General features: G+C 31.0%; 1 protein-coding gene across 8 annotated transcripts in view; it reads right to left on the bottom strand.

Annotated features, from left to right (window-relative positions):
- The window catches only part of LOC103571586 (exocyst complex component 1), a 107,604-nt gene that overhangs the window by 34,938 nt on the left and 46,686 nt on the right, over positions 1 to 25,980 (bottom strand). The window contains exon 4 of one of the 8 annotated variants that reach the window (XM_014441796.2): positions 15,919 to 17,608. The exons of the other annotated variants lie outside the window; for them this stretch is intronic. Coding sequence (XP_014297282.1) covers positions 17,588 to 17,608 — 21 coding nt within the window. The 3' untranslated portion in view covers positions 15,919 to 17,587. Of the gene's footprint in view, positions 1 to 15,918; positions 17,609 to 25,980 lie in introns of those variants that run through there. 8 annotated transcript variants of the gene reach the window in all.

The raw sequence follows: 25,980 nt of genomic DNA, 5'->3' as shown, positions 1-25,980 counted from the left end.
CGGCGTTAGATCCGCTCGGGATTTTGAAAAAAAAAAAACACCTCTCTGAAATTTTCGAAACAAAAAAAAACACCTCTGAAATTTTCAGGATCTCTTAAGATTGTTTAAAGATAGTGTAGCAAAAAAATTTGAGCCTGAAATTTTGCGTCGCAATACGATTTTAACGGTTTTTGAAAATTTTAAATTCAAGAGCATTCTCGTTCTTCAAAATTTTTTTCCAAAATATTTTTTTTTCAATAGCCCTAAGTGTCCTCTTTAAAACGAAACCAAGACCATTTCTGCATCTAGGGTAAGTGTGGATATTACCGTGGGTGCGACCATTACCGTTGATTTTTTTCATTCTATTATGAATAAATTATACATAATTTTTTGTAATTGAAAAAAATTCCAGCAATAAATTTATTATTTAAAGAATGTAATTAACATACAATCCGGTATAAAATGTAATTATTATAGTTTGTTATAAATTATTGAAAACTGATTGATCGTTTTAAGAGAAAATATCAATTTCTCACAGTTAGTGTGCAACTGTAGGTTCGAATAAATTGTGTTTTTTTATGAATTAATGCTTTGATACTTTTATTTTTTGCGTTTCAGAGCAAGATTATACTTTTTTATAGTCGAAAATTTAATAAACTTTGAATTTTAATTAAGTGTTATTTTTAATTTACTGCCGCGGTAATTGTCACCAACTTTTGAAGCATGTCAGTATTACCGTGGTTTCACTACGATTCCACGGTAATAGAAATATATGTAGTATTTAAGGTGCATGCGACAATTGCCGCGGTTAAAATATAATCATCAATAACCTCAAAATTAATATACCTAGTTTTTTATTACGTCTTAAACGTTCACGATGGCAAAAACTCGAGCAAATAATAAAAATACGAAAAAAAAAATTAAAAAAGTAATCAGTGAAAAAAAAAAAGTGTAATTATAAACATGAAAATTTAATATTAGCGGTGAAAGAAGCGCAAAAAGGAAAAAAAAATGGCAGTACTGTAAAGAAAATATTCAATACTAGAATCAACGATAAGAGATAGAAAAATTGATAAATATGTAGACAAACGACCAGGACCATCAACAGTACTTAGTGCTGAAGAAGAATGTGAACTTGTTGCTTGGATTTTTTTGTGTACTAGCCGAGGATTTCCAGTAACAAAACATCAGTTAATTGAAAGTGTAAATATGTGATCATGATAGGCGCAAAACTCCTTTCAATACTAATCGACCAGGAAGAGGTTGGTATGATAATTTTTTAAAGCGTCATCCAACTGTATCCAAAAGAATTGCTGAAAATGTATCGCTGAATTGTGCTAAAGTATCTGAGGAAAACATACGCTCATGGTTTACAGAAATTAAAACTTATTTTACTGAAGAAGATCTACTTTCAATTGATTCTACCAGGATTTTCAATGGCGACGAAGATGCTGTATCGTTGAATCCAAAGCCACCAACTGTACTTGCTCCAAAAGGTATAAAAAATGTATATCGCGTTTCTAAAACCAAAAGGGCGTATCTCAAAATATACGCCCTTTTGGTTCTGCAGAACCAAAAGGGCGTATAAAATTTTTTTTTTTTGCTCCAATCAATGTAAAAATATTAAAAACATTAAAATCTATGGAAAAAACGAAAAAAAAAATTTTTTTGTTTTATGCCCTTTTGGTTTTAAGCAAAAATTTTTTTAAAGTCATAAGGGCGTATCCTATTTTTTCGGTTTATTATTAATTATAGGTCAGAGTAAGAAAAAAAATTGCAAGGGTAATAAGAATTATCACTCCACAACTTAATTTATCTGAACAAATATTTATTTAAGTAAAAAACCAAATTTCTTTATTTAATTTTGATCGAATTTTAAGTTTGTCACAATTTTTTAAATTCAACAATTGATGTAAAAAATATGTATCATTCGAGAACGAAAAAAATTCATCTAAAAAATTCTAAATTCTATGAGTGCTGTGAAATTTAATTTAATCAAATTAAAAAAATGCACATTTAGATTGTTCAATTTTTCAAAGGTGCATTTTTTCATTTTTCAATCAAGGTTTCATTTTCTGTTTCTTGTTTTTTCTTTCTTTTTATTTTCAAAAATCAATTGCCGCTGTTCTTGAGAATTGTTATGGTTCTAGAATACCAATATATCGAAGCAAGTTTAATGACCTAAATCATTTTTGTGCATCAGGCACCGTCCCACAAAAATATTATCAATATTATTAAAGATTAATTTTCAGCGATGGTAATAGTTTATAAATTTTTTTATTATTGTCAAGTTATGTTCTAAAAAAATAAAAAAAATTTTTTTTTATACTCTTAGGTACAGATGATCCTGAAGATGGAGACGTTATAGGACTAATACCCTAATGAATTTATTTTTTCTCTATTTTTTATTTGTTTTTTCACTTAAATAAATATTTGTTCATATAAATTAAATTGTGGAGTGATAATTTTTATTACCCTGGCAATTTTTTTTCTTACTCTTACCTATAATTGATAATAAATCGAAAAAACAGGATACGCCCTTATGATTTTAAAAAAATTTTTTCTTAAAACCAAAAAGGCGTAAAACGAAAAAAAAATTTCTTTCGTTTTTTCAATAGATTTTAATGTTGTCAACATTTTTACATTGATTGAAGCAAAAAAGTTTTTTTATACGCCCTTTTGGTTCTGCAGAACCAAAAGGACGTATATTTTGAGATACGCCCTTATGGTTTTAGTAACGCGATATAATATTATAACTAATATTGAGAAAGAAAACGTCACTGTGCTAGTAACAGCAAATGCAGCGAGAACTCTTGCTCCGACTTTGGTGCTATTTACTGGAGAAAGTTTACCCAAAGATGTTATAAAAATAGCACCAGCTAATTATAGTTTTGGTTATTCAAAGAATGGCTGGATGGCATCTAAAAATTTTTATGAATACATAGCTAACATTTTTTATCCTTGGTTAATATAAGAGGAGATCAAATTACCAATTATTTTGTATATTGATGGGCATTCATCACATATTACTTTACCATTAAGTGAATTTTGTTGTGAAAAAAAAATTATCCTTGTGGTTTTGTGTCCTAATTCTACGCATATTCTTCAACCTATGGACGTGTGTTTATTCCGTACTTTTAAAATGCCCTGGCGAAAATCTTTTCAATCTTTTTGTGATAAGTGCGGCACTGTAAGTATCAAAAAGTGTCAATTCGCACTTGTACTAGAAGAAACTTTTAAAAAATTAAATTTGAAACAAATCTTGGAAAATGGATTTAAAGATGCTAACGACATAACAATACCACTAGAACATAACTTGGAACCACTGAATGATTCAATAGTACTATAATTATTTAATATTATTACTTATATGGTCTATTTATAGAATTGTTTAATCATGATTAACTGCTACGTAATTTGATATTCTATACGATAAATTAATTTTGCACTTTTATTTTTTTGTAATATTCATCAATTTATATTTGCAACAATGATAATTTAAATCGTTTAATGATATATTTAAATATTAATTGATAGAATTTGAAAAATTCATAAATCATGTTTCCAATAAAAGAAAAATATTTGTGATTTATACAGATTGTTTTATGATTCATACATAAATAATATTTTTAATAGAAATTTTTAGGATGTGCCAAAAGATGATAAAATTATTGAACATAATAACCTCGACTTCTTATTGGGATTGACATTTGATATTCATGAAAATCTGATTCAAGATTTAAATATAGAACAATTTACTGCGAATGTCCTGACTCCTGATTTACGAGTTACGATTGACTCCGATCAACCTACAGCTATCCTATCCTTAACACCGGTCCCGGAAGCCTTTGTCCTCTCTAATCGGGAAACTTCAAGCTTTTCACCTCTACCACTGGAATCAGGACTCTTTGTGATTGAACATACTCGAAATATTGCTTCTGAAGTTATAGAGAATGAAATACCTGTGATTAAGCAAACTATAAATGTCGCTTCAATAGCTATAGAGATAGAAGTACCTGAATCAGGAGATACTATTCCTGAAAAAAAAACTATTCATTAAACCAAAAATTCTAGAAACTTAAAATCCTAGCTTTGAAGTAGTTCCAGCAACTTCTAAACATTTCGACAACGAAAAAATCCTTCCACTTGAAGATATATCTACTAATTGTGATCTAGAAGTAGAAAAGTTCTCTGAACCGTTTAAAAAACTTTTACATTGGCCTAGGTGCAATCTCTCAAAAAAAAAAAAATAAATAAAAATAAAAAACGTGCAAATAATCAGACGAAAATTCGATCTGTACTGACCAGTACTCAATGGCAATCGATTCAGAACGCCAAAGAAAACGAAAAACAATCAAAGACAGAAGCAGCAATTTAAAAAAAAAAAAATTAAATTGAGAAACAAGAGATTATGAAAGAAGAAAAAGAAGAAGAGCGTGTTCGAAAAAAAGAAGAAAGACTTAGAAAGGAGGAAATAAAGCTTGAGAAAGAAAAACAACAAATCATTAAACAAGAACAAAAAATTAACGAAATTGCGATTAAAAATAATATAAAAGAAGAATCGTTATAAAAAAAAAAAGAAGCAGCTGAATTAAAAAGAAAAATCGCTGAACTCCAAAAAAGAGAAGCAGATGAACAATGATATTGATTAAATCAAATATTTTTATGTTACTAATAGTTTTAATTGTATTGGTGAAATATACCAAAGTTTAAACGTGCTGTGCCTTATTAAAGTTAAGAGTTCATTTTTTATAAAAAAAAACTGTGTGTTTATTAAATGTTTGCCCTCATAATTTATTTAATTGATTTTTGTTTTATCGGATTCCGAGGTAATTGTCACACGGTAATTGTAACATCCACGGTAATTGTCACAAGTTTCTTTAAGGTCTACGGTAATAGTAGCACTTGGAATTTTTTTTAAAATGCTAATTATTTCATGAAATCAACATTAAACCATACGCTTAATTTTTTTTAAGGTTTAAAATAAGTTAATTATCGATTTAAAAAAAAAATTGAGTCGATATCTTAAAGTGGATCTACAAACCATGCTGTTAAAGTTGGACGTACACATTAAGCCGCGGTAATACCCACACTTACCCTATCATAGTTTTCGGAATATTCAAAAAATAAAGTTGAAAAATTAGAAAAATAATAAAATTTTGAATTTTGAATAACTTTCGCAAAAAATTTTTCAATTCTTATTCCTTTGGCAAATCTCTGTTTTACACTAAAAGAAAAGTTTTGACCAAATTTCGTCCAAATTGAAAGGGGTCGATTCGATCTACTGATCGATTTGACATGGAAGGACCCATTAGGGTGTCCGTTATTTCCCAAGTTGTTATTTTTTTCTCTGCCACCCCCTGAACTTTTAGTTTTTGCCCTAAAAAAAATGATTCAACCTTAACAAGCTTCTAATTTTAAAATTAAACCGTGCCGAAATCATGCTACATTTACCATTCAAATAACAATGCATGGGAATATATAATTTTCGATTCTTTCTATATATAGATATATATAACTATATATAGATACATAAAATAATATATGATCATACATAAAAGTGAACATGAAAATTTTATGCATCTCAAATTCTATATATGACCATATATAACTATATGTAGGTATATATAATAATATATGGTGATGCATAAAAGTAAGCATAAAAATTGTATGCATCTCAAAATCTATATAAGACCATATATAACTATATATAGTAGGGTGGCGCAAAAAAAACGACTATTTTTTTTTTCGATCTCGCATGAAAATTTGTTGGCTTACAATGTTTTAAAAAGTCTCTCCAAAAATCAGCTCGATAAAAATTTTTCAAGAGGTCACTCACGAATTTTGAAAATATCAAAACGAATGAAATTCGGATTTTTGAATTCTAAATTTTTTCTTTCTCGTGGTAGCAATAGCTTATATTTGTGAAATCATGACTATGCTGAAAATTTCAGCCCAAAATTCAAATATTTAAACGGCGCTCAAGAATTTTGAATATTAACTGATAATATGTGACTAATACTTTGAATTAGTTGTTGTATTTTTTTATAACTCAATTTTTGTCATTTCAGTAGAATATAACTTTTGCATAACCAAAAATATACAGGATAGTCTTAAACAATAAAATTTTGTAAGTTCTGAATAAGCAAAAAAAACCTAAAAATTGAATTAAAAAATAGAAAAGTATGTAAATAACTTATTATTTCTATTTCTCGAGTTATATTTTCATTCATTGTCATGCATATTAATGATGAGAAAATCGAGAAGCTTTATTATTAATATTTAAGGGTCGCTCGAAAACGTTCAGAAGACAGCACTCGGAAACATTCAAAATTCTCGAGCGAGGCTTAAATATTTAAATTTTGGGCTTAAATTTTCAGCGTACTCATGATTTCACAAATATAAGCTATTGCTGCCACGAGAAAAAAAAATTTGATATAAAAAATTCGAATTTCAATCATTTTTAATATTTTCAAAATTCGTGAGCGACCTCTTGAAAATTTTTTATCGAGCTGATTTTTGGAGAGGCTTCTTAAATCATCGTAAACCAACAAATTTTCATAAGAGACTCAAAAAACAAAGTCGGTTTTTTTGCGCCACCCTAATATATAGGTATATATAATAATATATAGTCATACATAAAAGTGAACATAAAAATTTTATGCATCTCAAATTCTATATATGACCATATATAACTATATATAGGTATGTATAATAATACACGGTCATACATAAAAGTGAACATAAAAATTTCATACATCTCGATATCATACACATCGAATATCAATCAACCAATTTTTACTGTAGTAACAATAATCAATCAACCATTATCATTATATTTTACATTTTCGAAAGTGATTATACTCTTTCAATCTTACGTAGTACAACTAAACTTCGTTGTAACTGTCGGTCGCAGAGCCTAGTCGTCAAAGCGTCTGTCTCTCGTACGGAAGGTCCCAGGTTCGAATCCTACTGAAGCGGGTGCGGTCATTAATAATTTTAGCGTTTTTTCTCTGAATTAAAAAATTCCAATTCGATTAGGAATTCAATTACTTACAAATCTGATAATCTCTGCGTTGCCAAAATAATTAAAAATAAAAAAAAATTCTTTTTTAATTTTAGTTAAAATTTCTATACATAGTCATATCAAGTTATATATAGTCATATCAAACTATAAATGCCCATACATCGCCAATTTCCATATATGCCGCATTTATATATGGCCATATATAATTTTTTTTTCCCGGGTGAAGCCAATAAATATAAGATCAAGAATAATTTTGATAGGAAATTTTCCGCTCTACAAAAAAGGTCACTTTGATTTTATCGATAAAATCGTTCTTTAAGAAGTTATTTCCGATTAAAATTGTGTTTACAGATTATAGCTGAATGTTTTTGTCATTAACTGCAAATTTAAAGTGCACATTTTGATTTTGACCAAAAAAGGATTGGCAGGTATACGATTAAGTCATACGCGATCCTACCAAAAATAAAACTCTACTCAATTGAAAACAGCCACAACATGCCTACCTGAAAATTCCCGCTTCAATAAAATATCTACTATCTTAAAATCTCTACCAATGAAAAAATCTACTACGATATAATCAGTACCAGACAATAAAACTAATAAATTGCATTTATGAATAAACTCTACCCCTTGAAACCCCTACCATCGACTCACGGGTGTACATTTTACAAGCAATTAATTTATTTTTAATTAATTGGGAATCATTTGGGAATATAATTTTATTATTAAGGACTAATTAATCAATGAGTAATTATTTAATATTTTTTTGAGCATTTAGTGAGACAAATCGCTTTTTGTCTTCGCGATTTTAACCAGCAGCCACCAGAATTCGCGGGATGAACCCTGGCTTAGGCTGGCCTCTAACAAATTTTTTTTTACTTGGACAGAGCAGTGGGCTGGGGTTCTTGCAAAGCAAAGACTCGCACTTATTCAAACTCGGCAACGTACGTAAAATTCACCAACTTACCTCACGGCTTATGATTTATCAATAGATTTCTTATAATGAATAGATTTATTAGTTCTTACTTAATAACATTCTTAATAGACGATTTAATAATTCTTACCAATAAAATAGGAGAATAAATAATATGAGTGAAAGATAGAGTAAAATGAAATAATTAGAAAGATGCAAGTTTATTGCCAATTATAATAAAATTGAATTACTTACAATAAATGCGTCGCAATTAACAATATATATAATATTCCTCGTAGATGCCGGATACAATTGTCCTCTACGTGGAATGGCGCAGTTGTACACAGAATTTATTATTTAATATTATAATCTTTAGTATCGCGAGTGAATCGCCAGTGACGTACAATATTAATAAGTTTATTAACACTTGATTTAGAACATTTATAACAATTTATAAAACGAATAATGGAATAACATTGCAAGTAAAATTGCTAGAGTAATAATAGAAATATCTCAATATAATTAATAAGTATCGCAAATTAATAAGAAAGATACGTCTAAGTACTAAGTGATCCAGGATCGAAGTGATTGACCGATAATTGAGGGTCTGGGACTTGCCTCTGACTCTGTCCCCACTTCACCCTTACGGACATGCGTCGACGTGAAAATTAAGTCATGTGACCATGGCACTATGACGTATTAAATTCGGACGGCAACAAGACGGAGAAAATTGGGAACCGCAACGCTGAGGACGACGAAAACAATTCACATTGTTTCATTAGTAAGCATGTTAGAAAATGAATTAAATCCGAAATTTTTCGTTAGCTAACAGTAAATTATTTGGGAAAATAGTTATGTATTGTTTTAGTTTCAAAATCCAAAATGCTAATTACTCATCAATTAATTAATCGTAAATAATAGAGTTATACTCCCAAATCTTCCCAAATAATTCCCAATTAATTAAAAATAAATGTGTTGTTTGTAAAATATATATTCGTAAGTTGATGGTAGGAACTTCCAACGGTAGAGTTTATTCGTAAATGTATCTTGGTAGTGTTTTTTTTCTGGTAGTGATTACATCATGGTAGATTTTTTCATTGGTAGAGATTTCAAGATGGTAGTCATTTTATTGGAGCGGGAATTTTCTAGGTAAGCATGTTGCGGCTGACTTCAATTGGGTAGAGTTTTATTTTTGGTAGGATTGCGTATGACTGAGTCGTATACCTGCCGATCCTTTTTGGTTAAAACCACAATGTACAATTTAAATTTGCAGTAAATGACAAAAAAATTTAGTTATAAATCATGAACACAACTTTAATCGTGAATAACTTTTAAAAGAATGATTTTATCGGAAAAATCAAAGAGACCTTTTTGGTAAAGCGGAAAATTTTCTATCACAACCTCCCTTAATCCTAGTTATAGATTCAGTAGTTTCAGAGATAAAAAATTAAAAGAAAAAAGTCATAAAATCCAATGTTATTTGAATGAAAAATGTAACATGATTTCCGCACGGTTTCATTTGAAAATTAAGAGCTCGTTTAGGTTGGATAATTTTTTCTAGGGCAAAAACTAAAATTTCAGGAAGCAGCAGCGAAAAAAATAACAACTTGGGAAATAACAGACATCCTAATATATATGTACTTACATATACATGTATTTGAGGTGGAATAGTTATGTACCTTGAGCAAACCTCACACCAATACGGTCGAAATGAGTAATGTTTGCAGCAGGGATAGGATAAAGCCGAGGCCTGTTAAGCTAATTAAGATAATTAAAGGTTCTTTTCATCCTTAGCAAACGTATGTGGAATTTTACATGCAAACGAAACTTAATCGGTAAATAATGCGCTCCCGCACTAGTGACCATTAGGCTACAATGAGGTCTATACAGTCAAGGAAAAAGTTGTGCATAGTGATGTAAAGCTAAGCATGTGCTTGTCAAATGCTCGTCAATTGCTCGTCATTTGACGTCAATTGACCAACTAAAAAAAATGACCGCCGGTCATTTTTGAATTTAATGTCGATTCCCGCGAAATGAGAATAAAAAATTATTAAAAATTTGACCAAAAAATGACCGAAAAAATTTTGACGATCATTTTCCATCTAAGTAGTTGAGCAAGCCAGATTTGTTTACTACCGTCAGAATTTTTAGTTAAATTTTGTGTTCGTATTGATAGATATAGTAATGGTTTTAATAAATAATCTCTAAAATCAATTTCAGCAAACAAATTTCGCCAGATTCTGAAGTCTAAAAAATTGACCAAAAAATGACCGAAAAATTTTTGACGGTCATTTTCCATCTAAATAGTTGAGCAAGCCAAATTTGTTTATTATCGTCAGAATTTTCGGATAAATTTTATTTTGAATATTTAAAATATTTAGGTTGCATATAAAATAGGTTGCTTTTTTTTTTTTTTTTTTTTTTTTTTAGAGGAATTTTCGTAAAAAGAAAAAAAAATGCTCATGAATTTTTGTGACTGATCAAAAAAAAATGACGTCAATTGACAAAGATTTGCTCGACAATTGCTCGTGATTTGACCAAAGTTAAAAATGACCGTCATTTCGCATCACTAGTTGTGCATGCGTTAAAATCCATTGGATGTTTTTTTTTTTTTAAATAAAAGTTTTGTGAATTTTACCCCTTATAAATTTTATTCTATTTGTTTTTTTGTTATAACATCAGTGTTATACAAAATCGGTATCATCGTATCGGTCATAGAGAGAATGGAGGTAGGGTTTTGAAAACTGGAAAACATTTTCTATAAGACAAAATTAGTCGCTTTTGATAAAAAATTTTTTTTTGAAGCGATAATGTTTATTAAAAAACAGGTAAAAATTCGCGTAATTAAGGATATTCGGAAAAATATTGGGTAAATGGTGTTTTTTTGCAAAATCGATAAATTTAAAGCTTCGGGACACTGAGAAAGAAAAATCGCAGCCCTTTGAAATTCCCAGTATTTTTTTAGGACACATTTACCCAAAGCGTACCACGTGAAGGTTGCTCGGTGGAATTTACGCTCCTCACACACATGCCAACGGTAAAAAAAAATTGGGGAATTTTTTTTGACAATAATAAATCATTTCGGATACAACAAAAAAAAAATTTTGAAAAAAAAAATTTTGAAAAAAAAAAAAAAAAAAAAAAAATTTGAAAAATTTTTTTTTTTTTCATTTTTTTTCGATAATCAATCTTTTTGACCAAAGAAATCAAGATTATTGGTGAAAAAAAACATTTTTAAATCGAAAAAATGAACGAAAACCGAGAAACTACCAATTATGGTGTTTTTTGGCAAAATCAATAAATTTAAAGCTTCGGGACACTGAGAAAGAAATATCGCGGCCCTTTGAAATTCCCAGGATTTTTTCAGGACACTTTGAGGTTGAAAAAAAAACGACGATATCCTTTATTCATCGGTTATATCCAAAGTTATAGCAAGATTTCCGAATATAATTAATTACGCGAATATTTACCTGTTTTTTAATAAACATTATCGCTTCAAAAAAAATTTTTTTATCAAAAGCGACTGATTTTGTCTTATAGAGAATATTTTCCAGTTTTTAAAACCCTGCCTCTATTCTCTTTATGATCGATACATCCGGAGTTATTGATTATCAAAGCCAAAATAGACTTTTTTGCTTTGATCAATGATAACTCGGCGCCAAATCGTCGTAGAGACTTTTTGAGGCCACTAAATTAAAGTGCATTAAATTTCCTAAAAGAGTCATAAGGTCAGATTATCCAAAAAAATTTATTGAATCCCATAGACTTGTTGAATGGCGAGAAAAAATTTTTGAAAATTTTTTTCTCGTCGGTTGTCTCAAGATTACTCCGGAACCGTGCATTACAAAAAATGTAAGGTTCAAATCTGAAAACTAGAATTTGAGGCTAGAGTTTTTTTTTTATTTTCACTCTACGATCATTTTTCACCGAGTTACAGCATATTGAAAATCTACCAAAAATTTCGAATTTTTTTTCTATCCCTTAATTTTTGGGACTAGTGTATATAAGTATAATTAGAAAACCTTTTTTTTAAATTCAGTTTATTTCCTCAAAACTTAGTTGGGGTCGTACCAGTCAAAGTTATGAGGTCATAACGGTCAATTCATTTATTTTTTTTTCGACTGACAATTCGTGTGTTTGTTTAATAAAAATATTAATCAATACCTTATTTAATAAGTAATCAATTAATTAAGGTAAGTTTTTTTTAAATTTAAGCTAAAAATGTTTTTATTCATCATGAGCATTTTTTTCTAAAACATCGTAACATTTTTGTTACAATATCAATAAACAACTAAATAAATTATAGATGCCTAGTGAAATGTTGTTAATTATTAATTTTACAATTTTTTTCTTATTTCTTACGTTTTAGTTGACAAAATGAAATTTTAATTTCATTAAATTTCAGCAATACGACTTTGAATTCTTAATTTTCAATTTAAAATTGATAGTGACCGGGACCGACCCGACACGTTGGGTCGCCCCGGTCAAACTTACAATTTTTTAATTCATCAAATATTTCTATTTACTTTTATACTTTTATTTTGAAGTATGTACCTTTGGATCGCTAGATTCCATAGAATAAGATAATGTTCGTCTCATGGTGACCGGGGCGACCCCACGATCCCCTACTTTTATAGAATTAATACAAATCTAGTGTATAAGTCGAGTTAACTATACATTTGTCATCAAATGAACAATAATTTTAGTTATCATGATTAGAAAATCATATTTATCGTTTCTATAACTTCTATTCTGTTCTAATTTTATATTCAAATTAACGAGTAATTTTAAAGTTCATGAACAAAAACAAATTAATCTTGTTATCTAGTATTATATTTTTTACTTTCAATATATTACCATTACCAGAGGAATTATATCAAGTTATTCATGCATAATAAAAAATTCTAAAAATGTTGACCACCAAAAAAGGTACTAGTTATTCGATCGTATGACAGAGAAGTATTCGTGCCATAACTGCTTTCAAGTTAGAAATGTAAAATTTCTGAAATAAGTTTCTTAACAGGGACAACTCAATAGGTAGGCGCTATCTAGTGGCAAGCACCGAACTACTACCTTTGCTGTAGTCTAGTACTGGCGACTCCTCTTTTCTCTATGTATATTTTTTCTGCCAAGATATTTTTCTCTTGGTTTAATTAACTTTTTTTTCTTTGTTGGAGCATACGAAATTTCTTGCGTTGAAAGAATAGTATTTATTCCGAGAAATTTAATTTCTTTTTGTCAATTCAACAAATATTTTTTGGATCCAAAAAATTTTCGATAAAGTAAATAATTCAGTTAAATTCGCAAATAATTTTTGCAGTAAGCACATCTAAAGAAATCGTCAGATTTTTGTTAAATTAGATTCAAGAAGATATCAACAAGTATTAATCGTTAATTTAAATTAAATATGAAGCTAAAGGCTTTATTTTGTGCCGCTTAGATACTAGTTAAATATTTTCACCTCAAAATTTTTTACTACAATAAGTGCATATTCACTGCATTTTTTACAGATGAAATCCGTCATTTGGCTGATATAATAATCAAAGACAAACATTTTTGATACAGTTTAATCATACATTAAAGAATTTTCATCCGTTTGTCACGAAAATTGTGATTTTTTTTACAAACTATTAATTTTAAAAACTTGTAACTTTTAAACTATGAGGTTTAAAAATAATTAGATAGCATTATTTGATGGATAATAAAATGATCTACAACGAAGTTTCTAAATTTTTGCTTTGTTACGTGCAACAAAATTTTCGTATGGAACTAAAAAAAGGCCATTCGGCAGCCAAAATGGAAGTAGATTTCTCATGATTTGATTATTTCAACCTCTCAAATAAACATTAATAACAAAATAAATTTCTTTTTCGACATTCTCAGAGATTCTCAAGGTTATAAAACAAAGAAAAATTGTCAAACAATTTCAAGTGAAATGCAAAAAATTTAAGAATTGATATTAGAAATTGAAAAAAATTAATCGGAATGGTAAGTTGAATAACAAAAATTGAAGTTAAAGAGAATCAATTTATCTACGAATAAGTATTCTGTAGAATTTTTACTGTAGAATTAATAGTTAATACAAAACTAAATAAAATGATTTGAGTTGGAATTTCAATTATGATAGATCTAAGTGTCACGCTTGACATCAGTCATAAACACTGTCAATAAAACAAAATGGAATTTACACACTTGAATTGAGATATTTAGATTTTATGAGTTTTACACAACAATAATATAAATTCAATCAATTTCATAAATTTACTGATAAATACAGTAGTTAGGATTCTATGGAATTTATTAAAAGTAGGAGAACCAATGCAATAGCAAAATTTCATTTAATGAGTCGTAAGATAAGAAATTTTATTGGTTTAGACACAAATATAAGAATGAAAATTAAAGCTTATTTGAAGAGCTTTTAGATGAATTTTATACAAAGTCGATAAGTTATAACATTCAAGAAATATCGAAGAAAGAATAAGTAGAAATATGAATTTTCGACATTCTGAAAATTTCGGGATGCTATAATTTCTAAACTAATCGACCGATTGAGCTCATTTTTCAACTCGATCAAGGTAGTCACTTACAGAATACCAAGTTTCAAAGCGATTGGCTTAAGACTGTGGTAATAATCAGTGACAATCTTCATAAAATTATTTTTTACAATATTTTGTGAATTTCTAAAACCATTTTCCTATCAGAAAAAGTGGTCAAATCGATGAGCTGCATAGTGAAAATTGAAGGCAATCGAGTAAGCTATCAGATAAAACAAACCAAAATAAGCTATATATTTATATATATATTTATATATATCTTAGAGTGGCCCAAAAAAATCGACTATTTTTTTTTCGAGTCTCTTATGAAAATTTGTTGGTTTACAATGTTTTAAGAATCCTCTGCAAAAATCAGCTCGATAAAAAATTTTCAAGAGGTCGCCCACGAACTTTGAAAATATCAAAAATGGTCGAAATTTGAATTTTTATTTCAAATTTTTTTCTTTCTCGTGGCAGCAATAGTTTATATTTTCGAAATCATGACTACGCTGAAAATATAAGCCCAAAATTTAATTATTTTAACCTCGCTCAAAAATTTTGAATGTTTCCGAGTGCTGTCTTTCGAACGTTTTCGAGCGACCCTTGAATATTGATAATAAAACTTCTCGATTTTTTCACCAGCAATTTGCATCACAATGAATTAAAATATTGTTATTATTAATTTAAAAGAAAACTTTATTTTAATTATTTATTTTATTTTATTGGAAATATTTCGTACACTAATCTTTTATACCTTTTTAGAGTTAACAAAAGAATAATAATTTCATCAACAAACTGAAACTAGTAGTTAATGTTATAAAATTAAAATTTCAAAAGACTCCAACTACTTTATTGTATCAGAACACCCTCCCTCAATAAAGTAAATACAAATTAATTTTAATTTTGTAACCCAATTTTCGTTTTAAATTTTTCAAAACTATATTTCCCGAGAGGTTTAGTAAACAAATCAGCTATCTGATCCTCTGTTTTAATATAATTTATTTTAATAGTCTTATCTTCGACTTTATGACGTACAAAATGATATCTAATATCAACATGTTTAAGTCGTTTATGATTTGAAGGATTTTTTGCTACGTGAATAGCGGATTGATTGTCTTCAAAAATTTCTATAGGCTTATTAGTTAAAACTACATTAAAATCAATTAATAAAGCTTTTAACCAACAAGCTTTACTAACAGCAATACTTAATGCTACATATTCTGCTTCAGTTGAAGATATTGCTACAGATTGTTGTTTTCTAGTGCACCAAGTAACCGAACATCCAAATATCTTAAATATAAAACCTGTTGTTGATTTTCTACCAATCATATCACCATCCCAATCAGCATCTACAAAACCTTCTAATATATTGTCATAATTTTGTGTAAAAATTAATTTTGTATTAATTGTTCCCTGAATATATCTTAGGAACCTTGTTAAACTCATATACAACTCCTCGCTAGCTGTACTTTGAAATCTACTTAAAATGTTTAATGATACAGAAAGGTCAGGTCGTATTGCTAACATAGCATACATTAATAATCCAATAATTGATCTACACTTAGATTCTAAAATATCTGATTCTGATTTTTCTCGTCGAAGTAACTCCAGATTAAAATTTTTATCCATTGGTACATGAACTCCTTTACAGTCAGACATATTAGTTTTAATTAATACGTTTTTTAAATATTTTTCTTGACTTAAAATGATTTTCCTTTTATTTATATCCTGACATATTTATTCCTAAGAAATCACTGATTAAACCCATATCTTTCATTTTTAAATTTTGTTTAAGAACCATTTTTAAATTTTCAACCTGCTTATCATTAGTTCCAAGGATCTCCTTTAGCAACAAAACTTGTTTCATAATCTTGTAAATATTTTGGCTTTTTCTTAACTCGTTTAGATATCCTTTGAGTCTCCAAATCATCTGTAATATTTTCATCATTTAAAATAACAGTTTCTTCCATCAGAGTTAAATTATTTTCATTTTCTTCCATCAAGTTTTCTTGTTCAAAATCAATTTCCCTCCCTAAATCTGATTCATCTTCGATACTAAAATAATCACTTTCATTAAGTTCATGTGAGTTATCACTTTCAGTAATTTTATCCAAAAACATGAATTCTTCTTTTTGCTCATTCTTTTGACAATTTTCAGGTAAAAGAATCAAATCACGTACACACTCCACTCTTCTTCGGGAAAGAAAACTCTGTAACCTTTAACTTCTTCACTGTAACCCTCGAAAATTCCCCTTCTACTTTTTGAATCTAATTTCAAACGTTTTTCTTTAGGAATATGTACTGCAACCCCAGTGCCAAAAACTTGAAACACAGACATATCAATTTGTTTATTATACCATAATTCAAAAGGTGATTTGTTTTGTACCGAACTTGTTCCTGTGCGATTTAATATATACACTACAGTATTAATTGCTTCAGCCCAATAATTTTTGACTAAATTTTTACTATGAATTAATATTCTTGCTAATTCAACAATAGATCTCATATCTCTTTCGGCTCGACCATTTTGTTGTGGAGTATACGCTACTGTTTTTTGATGACGAATCCCATTTTCTTCAAAAAAGTCTTTCAACTCTTGATTTATAAATTCTAATCCATTATCAGTACGAATAATTAATATTTTATTGCCTATTTCTTTTTCAACTAATCTAACGTATTTTTGTATATTTATTTTAGTTTCAGATTTATGTTTTAAGAAATAAATATTTCTATAACTCGAAAAATCATCCTTCAACAATAAAAAATATTTAGCTCCACTGAGAGAATCAACTTCAAAAGGTCCACATAAGTCACTATGAATTAATTCACCTATTTTTGTAGCACGTGATCGACTCTTTGAATGTGGTATCCTATGTTGCTTACCTTTGATACAATCTTCACAAATTTTAATATCATCATAATCCGTAAACTCAACATTATTTCTTTGCAAAATTTCCTTAACTTGTCCATAATTTTGGTGAACTAACTTTTCATGCCATATTTTCAAACTTCCAACTTTAAATGCTTGAGATTCTCGAGAAATTTGAGAATTATTTTCCAAATCTACATTAAAATTCATCTTGTATAGTTTTCCTTGTCTTGTTGCAATAGCTCCAACTTTACTATTTTTATTTATTAATTTACATTCACATTTATCTGAAATCATAACATACCTTTTACCAAGAGTTCGACCAAGAGAAAATAAATTTAGATGTAAGTCTGGGACATATAGAGTATCTGTTAATTCTGTATCGATCCACGATTCCCCATTCCAAGCTTTTAATTTAATTTTACCAATACCTTTTTTGCGTTTTCATTTGTTTCTCTATTGGCACTCAACTGGATAAACGGTACTATCTCTGTTACACTTGTACATTAAATAGGAACTTTGTCCAAGCTTTTCTCGTAAAGAAATGGAAGTTATCAAAAAATTCAAGTGCACTTCGCTAGTTCGTAGAGTAAAGCATCGGGTCTGTGTCTTTATTTTGCGTTTAGAGCTTTTATTTCAGAGAAAAGCTGGGACAAAAATATCTGAAAACCGTTCTTAATGAAAATATTTTGTACATTCATCTTTTACACCTTTTTAAAGTTAACAAAAGAATAATAATTTCATCAACAAACTGAAACTAGTAATTAATGTTATAAACTTAAAATTTCAAAAGACTCCAACTACTTTATTGTATCACAATAAATATAACCCGAGAAATAGAAATAATAAGTTATTTACATACTTTTTTATCTTTTAATTCAATTTTTAGGTATTTTCGCTTATTCAAAACTTACCAAATTTTATTGTTTAAAAGTCATGTATTATAACCGGGCAGCATTGGTACGACGTGAGAGTGTGGCTCTCTCGCTGTCCTTGTTGGTTTTTGGTCTTTCTCTCTCTCTCTCGTTACAGCCTGATTGCCGAGTTTGGCTGAGCTAGGCGTTAGACCACAGGGGATGATTCCACGCAGCAGGTGACCGTAAATTCGTCATGTGCGCATAATTAGGTAGGGGTCATCGGAGGTTGGGGCCTAAGACGACTAGATAAAAGAGGCGATTCAAGGGCAGGCAATGAATTGAAGTTCAAGATTTCAAGAGACATTGAAGTGGATGCTCTAACAACGTCAGCCTCGTTATTGTATTCGTTCAATTTACTTTGTGGAAATTAAATTTGTCTTATTTTATTTAACTGGTTTACAAAACCAAAATTGAATTAAACTATTAGTTAAGTGATTGTGAGTGCACCCAACATCAAGTCCAATACATCAGTCAGGATTCAGAGAGGAGGTCCAGGATGCAGCGTCGTCCGACCCCGCCTGTACGTCGTCGATATATAAATCCAGATAAGATTTACAATTAAAATTATATAAATATAAATCATACACTCTCTCTCTTCAACGTAATATTCTACTTGAATAATTATTTAATTTATTACCCCGTGTCTATTAAATAACTACGGATAAATATATTTATTTGCTGTCGCTGGACATTCATTGATTATAAGAAAAGGGGAAAATTCTGTACATATTTGGGCTTTGGTTAAATAAAATTAGTTGTACATGATAATTAAATTACGCCTTAAATAAATTTCTTTTATCACCAGCGTTCTTTAGAATAAGTTAATTTCAGCCGCGTGTCCGGTCAAAGCGAGTCGACCCACCTCTGAGATTTATTTCCCGCATTCAGAACCAGAAATAAAATAATAAAATCTATATCCATAATTAATAATTAATTAATTAACCGGGAAATTTTTGTAACTGTGGTTCGTGGCTACTAGACACGAAGTAGCCCAGGGCCCACCGTTATATTTGGCGCCCAACTCGGTTTTCTCGTTTTGGAAAATTCTAGACCTGGTGATAAAGTAAAATTAAATTTGGAAAATTTTGAAAAATTAAATTAATTAAATATTTTACCGTTGAAGAGAGAAATACTGGTATTATAAATCATAAAGTGGATTGATACTGTGCTAAATTATATATATATTGGTTGCCCAAAATTATTTAAACTAAATCTATAAAAATTATAATAATTTCTTTAAATATTAACTGGCTAAATAGTGAGTAAAATACTTAAATTTTAAAAATATAAAATACCGAGTGAAAAGAATAAAATTAAAATTGAAATCGTGGTAGTGAAAAAAATCGATAAATTCCGGTGGTCTCGTGAAGACCAAGACAAGGTCATCGTCTTACGCGTTGGTCGTACGCGTTACTCGTAGTACAAACAATAGGTACAATACTAAGCCCAGAGAAATAAATAAAATAAAATCGCTTGTTAGTTTTGCTGTAAATTCTCGGGTAAAATAAACTAAGTAAAATAAAATAAATTAGTAAATAAAATTTATACATTTTAGACTAACAGTGACAGTAAATTTTTGTTATAATAAAATTAATTGAATTAAAATCGTAAAAGAAAATTCATTAGTAAAATCACAAGTAAAATTTTAATAAAACAAAGACAAATAATTTTAATTACTTTGGTTTAAAATAAACCACTGTTTGAATTATTAAAATAAGTTTAAGTAAAATTCATTAAGTGAATGAATCATTGCAATATAATTGTTCGATAAAAATAATATTATATTCAAATTTTAAAATAATTTACTCACTAGACTTAAGTCTAAGTAAATCTTTCAATCAAATAAATTAAACTAAATAGCTAAAATCCTTATCGTTCAAAATAGAATTCAGGGCTTAAAGTTTTAAGCGTCGGAAAGATTAGAAATTATCAGCTAATAAATAAAATAAAACAGTAGCTTAAAATTTTAGCCATTGTCTAAAATTTTCTTTATAATAATTTTAAACAAAACCAAATCTCAATAGACTTGTGGTTTATTACTTAAACCAGTATAGTTAATTTAGAATAAATTTAATTCAATTTACAAAAACTGTCATTGTTAGGGATTACGGAGTCATAACTGTCGTCACCAAGTCATTAAAATAAATTCTTAATCCGGTAACAAATAAATAAATTTTAATTTTAATAAGTGACAAAAGAAATATTTTAACTTATTTGGATTTACTACCGGTAATTAAATTTTATATTAAGTATTATTGGGGCTCGTAAGCTGCTTGTCTTACCAGCTAAAATAAATTAAAATTAAGTCCCAATAATCATATTATGAGTAACACTCGACCAGTGACGCGTCAAAACTCAAAGCGTTCGGTCCAACAATCGGGTAGGCGGCAAAGTGAAGAGATAATTTTCGAAGGAATTAGTTCCTCTAAAGGTAGGAATCAAAACAGGGTAGTGCATTCACCACCCTCGACTACGTATACGATAACGTCAAGCACTACGGTTTCGTCAGCGAGCTCGACGATGTCAAATCCTACTCCGTTACCCGGTATACCTAATTTGACCGTGACTGCAGACACCCCACAGCAAGTTAGACCGCCAGTAAGGCGCAGCTTGGGGAATATGGTAGCAACTACCACATCTATGGTCACGACAGTGACCACCGCTATACCGATTACTACCGCGACTCGACCCAGTACCGTCATTACCACACCTATTACTGTTACAACTTCGTCTGGGTCAATTCAAACGAGCGACCCACAGGCCGTAAATACAAATGAACAATTAAATTTTAATTCGACAAATATTAATAATAATTTACGGGCGTCTATGGACGAAGTATTCATAGAAAACCCCCCACCGGTACTTCCTCAACAAATTCAGCCTAATGCGGGATCCGTTTTTCTGACTGGCACCGTTCCAGTTTCCGCACAGGCTGATCAAGCGGCAACTCAAACTGCCCTGGCTCAAATTTTGAATTGTTTACAAAATTTGACCATAGCTATGAGCACGCAACAAGTAAACAATCAGCAAGTGCCTGTACAGTCAATTACACAAACTGTTCGCGAAGTAACTCACAGTTTTGGCGACGGGGAGTGTAGTACAGGTCACTTGAATCATGAAAATAGGGCTGCTACGACCTCAGCCCTCCCGATAAATTTACAACCAAGTACCAGTGGAATTAATAATGTTCGTAACAATACGGTCGGTCTCAGTAACAATAATTATAATCATAATTTAAACAATAATAGTAACGATCACCCCGTTATTAATCCTAGTGGAGTGCATAACAATAATTTAAATAATAATTTAAACGGCAATAACTATTGTTGCAATACCCCCAGCGAAATTCAAAATAATAATCCACCAATAAATAATTACGGTAATAATTATGATATTAATTTCGAAATATTACGGGATAATTCACTTGCTGGTAATAATAATAATTTTGATGAAAGAAACGCTGGATATCGGATTAATAATGGTCAGGAAAGACACCAAGAATACTATGACCAACCTAGGGCGAATAATCTGTTAATACCAAACGCCGCGGCGGTTTCGCTACGTAAATGGCGCGATATAAGAGAAATTGTCAGAGCGTGGCCAGTACGTTTTCCGCAAGGCGATTTAACAGCCAATAGTTTCTTGACTTCATTTGAAGCCATGGCGTTTCGTGAGGGTTGGCTCACAACGGATTTCGTGAAAATTCTTGGATATGTTTTTACTGGGAAAGTTACTAAGTGGTACGACGTGTACAGCAGACATTGGTCCGACTATGACCATTTTAAACGGGAATTTTTAAGAGCATTCGGCTCACAAAAAACAGACACACAATTGTTGATGGAAATTGGTCAATTAAGACCAGAATCCGGTGAATCGTCAATCGACTTCACATTCAGAGTGCAACAAAAATATAGCGAGATGCGTAACCCACCCCCTGAATCGGAACAGGTTACGTGTATTCGTAATCACTTGCCTAGAAATCTCTCCACCTTAGTATTCTCTAGGTCAGTGAACTCTTATGATGACCTCTTATCGGTATTACATGAAGCCACCGCGCTACTAGAAGAAAATAAACGCGCGTCTGAGCCATCCGATAAGTCGCACGCTAAAACGAAAGAAAAATCGCGATTCTCAGCAGTACATTCGTTCCCGCGTACTCCTATTTTGGTTGAGATGATGAATGATAAACAACCACTCGTCATCGAGGAAATTAGAGAGGGAGAGGACGGCAAACTAATTGTTTGTGCATCGACAGCTACTGTCCAAACCCCGCAAATTAATGCATCGTCAAATAGATCTCCAAATAATCGAGTACGTTATTCCTACAACGCGAAAAATAATGGCAACTCAAATGCCATATCGCGTACGTTTAGTGAAGTAACTGCTGGTCGTAATTTCGACCAATACTTTTGTTTTAACTGTGGGCAAAATGGTCATCTGTCTGAACAGTGTATAAATAACAGGGTTGATGTCTGTAATTATTGTTTTAAAATAGGACACGTAAGACAAAACTGTTTTAAATTAAATGCCGATTCATTTACGTCCGGATTTACGGCCAATTCAAATTTACGTCCGCCAAACATTCCCGTTTGGCCAAACATTAATTCAAATAATAATAATTTTAATAATAATGGTAACAATTATAACCTAAATCGTGGGCAACCAAGTGTGAATAATTTTAATAGGAGAAATCCAAATTCAACGTCAAATAATTCTAAAAGAAATAACAATCGTAACAACCGTTCTAATCGTTTTAATAATAATTTTGATAATGTCAATAATGTAAACAATCCAAATTGCGTCGAACTACAACCGACCAGCGTTATGGATGTTAGTCGTACTGATCATTCAAAAAACTAGCTTCGCCCTCCTATTCCCCGAGGATAAAGGGCGCGAAACGTAGAAGGTCTCTCAAACAAATAATATGGGGAAATCGGAGCCCTAGTCGTAATAGTTCACATGAAGCCTGGTTGAATAAACCAAATAAATTCAAAAGAATTAAAGTAATTAATGTAACAAATAATAACTCGGAACCAGACGGCGGCTTAGAGCGTACTGTCGGTCCAGTCGTAGATTTTAATGTTGAAAATTTAATAAATTCAAGTTTGGAACCAGACGGCGTCTTAGAGAGTACTGTCGGTCCAACTAAACAAATTAATAAATTAATAAAAGAAGATTCGGAACCAGACGGCGTCTTAGAGAGTACTGTCGGTCCGGAAATAGGAAATTTAATTAGTAAAAAGTTGATAACTGGTCCGGACGGCGTCTTAGAGAGTACTGTCGGTCCAGTAGAAGAATTTAAATTTAAAGAGGTAGTTGGTAGCAATTTGATAACAAGACTAGACGGCGTCTTAGAGAGTACTGTCGGTCCGATTGCTTTAACCAGTGGTGAACTAATAGGTGATTTTATATTAGAAAATCAGGCGTTAAATTCGACTAGCTCCGTTATAAATAATAATGATAATAAATGTGAAACTGAGGTCAATTTACCTGACCTATGCAGTCCAGTTGTAGATAAAATTAATTTTCAAGATGAAATTTGGTATGATGCTATCGATGAAATTAGAACTGGTAGTAATTTAGAAAATTTGGATGATGAAGAAAATCCATTCGCGCAGTTTTGCGATATATATGATAATATGAACGGTTTATCAATATTTAATAATTTATCTGTTTTAAATAATGACTCATCTAATTTTAATAACTTATTGAATAATGACTCACCTGTTGTTAATAATAACTTATTGGTTTTAAATAATGACTTATCTGTTTTTAATAATTTATCGGTTTTAAAAAATGACATAATTAATCCATCCATTTTAAATTCCGACGAAATTAATCACTGGGAAGGCTTGAGGGAAGAAGCACAGCCCATGGTTAATTTACCAATATCTAATAATTTATTCGAAGAAATTTGCGCCGGTCTTGATCGTTCTTTTCCTTCGGTAGAAATTAATCCGAATGAAATACATCAAAAAATCTTAGAGACTTTAGAGGCTAGCGATTTTATTGTGTCAATTGGTTCCGACGAGTCGGAAGAACCAAGTTTCGTAGACGTCCCTGGTATGCCATACCTATGTGGTCTGGAGCCACTTGAGAGTGATGAGGAGATTGAAGAGGAGTGGGAGGAAGAATTTAACCCAGGATTAGAACCTGAGGGTTCAGCTGTTAGTCATGACTCTCCACCATCGTGTTCTTCGCCTTCGCGCGCGTCGTATCTTCCTGAGATATTCAGAGATAAAACATTACCCTCACGTATCGCCAATCGTATTGCATCTCGGACCAAATTTTATACGGGTACTGGTCCTGTTCCACCAACAATTACAGCTCGTATACCGGTGTCCATCTGGATATTCGGGGTGCAAGTGAACGGTATTATTGATACGGGGAGTGAGAGGTCCTACATCAATCGGCGAGTGTATGACCAAATACGTGAGCTTAGCTCTGGTCAATTACAACAGGATGATACGAACCGTCGGGGAGTTCTTCTCGCGAATCATACCCAATGTAAAACCATTGGGGGAGCTCCATTCATCATTCAAATCGGTACAATAGCAGGAGAGCAGTATTTGAGTGTCCTCGAGGACCTGAGTTATTCAGTAGTCCTAGGTATGGACTTTGCTCTTCAGTTTGGGATATTTATCGACTGCGCTACGAAAACTTGGCAATTTAAAGACACTAACGAAAGTCATCCATTCGAATTAATAAATTGTCGTGATAAACAAACTAGTTGTCAAACGTTGACTTCGGATCAACAGAAAGACTTTGATGTATTTTTAGAATCGGAAATGTCTAAATTCGCGGAGTTACCGAACCAAGGTCTAACTGACCTCGTGCAGCATAAGATCGTCTTACAACCGGGAATTAAACCCATTCAAATCCGTCCGTATCGGCGTAGTCCTGTTATTGCGGCGGAATTAAATAAACAAATAGACGAACTGCTCGAGAAAGGTTATATTAGGCCTAGTAATAGTTTCTGGTCGTGTTCTCCGGTTATGGTGACCAAAGCCTCGGGTGGTTGGCGTTTTTGCGTCGACTATCGACCAATCAACAAATATACTATTTTACCTGCGCACCCTCTTCCTAATATGCTACGTATTTTAAGTGCTTTACATAACGCGAAGTATATCACAACCATGGATCTCAAGGAAGCGTTCCATCAGGTTTTAATGTCACCGGAATCCATTCCTTATACTGCCTTCTCTGTCGAAGGTAGGGGGCAATTTGAATGGGTTCGCATGCCTTATGGTCTCGCGGGAGCACCATCAACGTTTCAAAAGGCCATGGATAAGCTTCGCGATAGGTTTATCGAGCAAGTACACAAGAGAAACTTGCCGAGTTCTTGGACTGAAAAAGTTTTTGCGTACCTGGACGATTGGGTAATTATTAGTGAGAATTACGATGAACATAAAGCTATTTTATCTCTTGTTTTTGAAACCTTTCGTGAGACTGGATTATTAATTAATCCAAGTAAATGTAAATTCGCGAGATCTGAGGTAAAATTTCTGGGCTTTATTGTAGATAGCGAGGGTCTACGACCTGACCCTGAGAAAATAGCACCTATCGCGAATTTCCCTCGTCCAACGTCTCGTAAGCAAGTACGCAGTTTCTGCGGGCTTGTAAATTGGTATCATAGGCATTTGCAAAATGTCGCGAAGGTCCAAGGACCTCTGAATAAATTGTGTAGCGTTAATACGGAATGGAAATGGGGTGAGGAGGAAGAAAAAGCTTTCCAAGATCTT

This window comes from Microplitis demolitor, chromosome 9, assembly GCF_026212275.2.
Source record: "Microplitis demolitor isolate Queensland-Clemson2020A chromosome 9, iyMicDemo2.1a, whole genome shotgun sequence".
In the NCBI taxonomy this organism is placed as follows: Eukaryota; Metazoa; Arthropoda; class Insecta; order Hymenoptera; family Braconidae; genus Microplitis; species Microplitis demolitor.
Note: the sequence above shows the minus strand (reverse complement) of the source record. Positions and strands in the feature narration are given on the sequence as shown.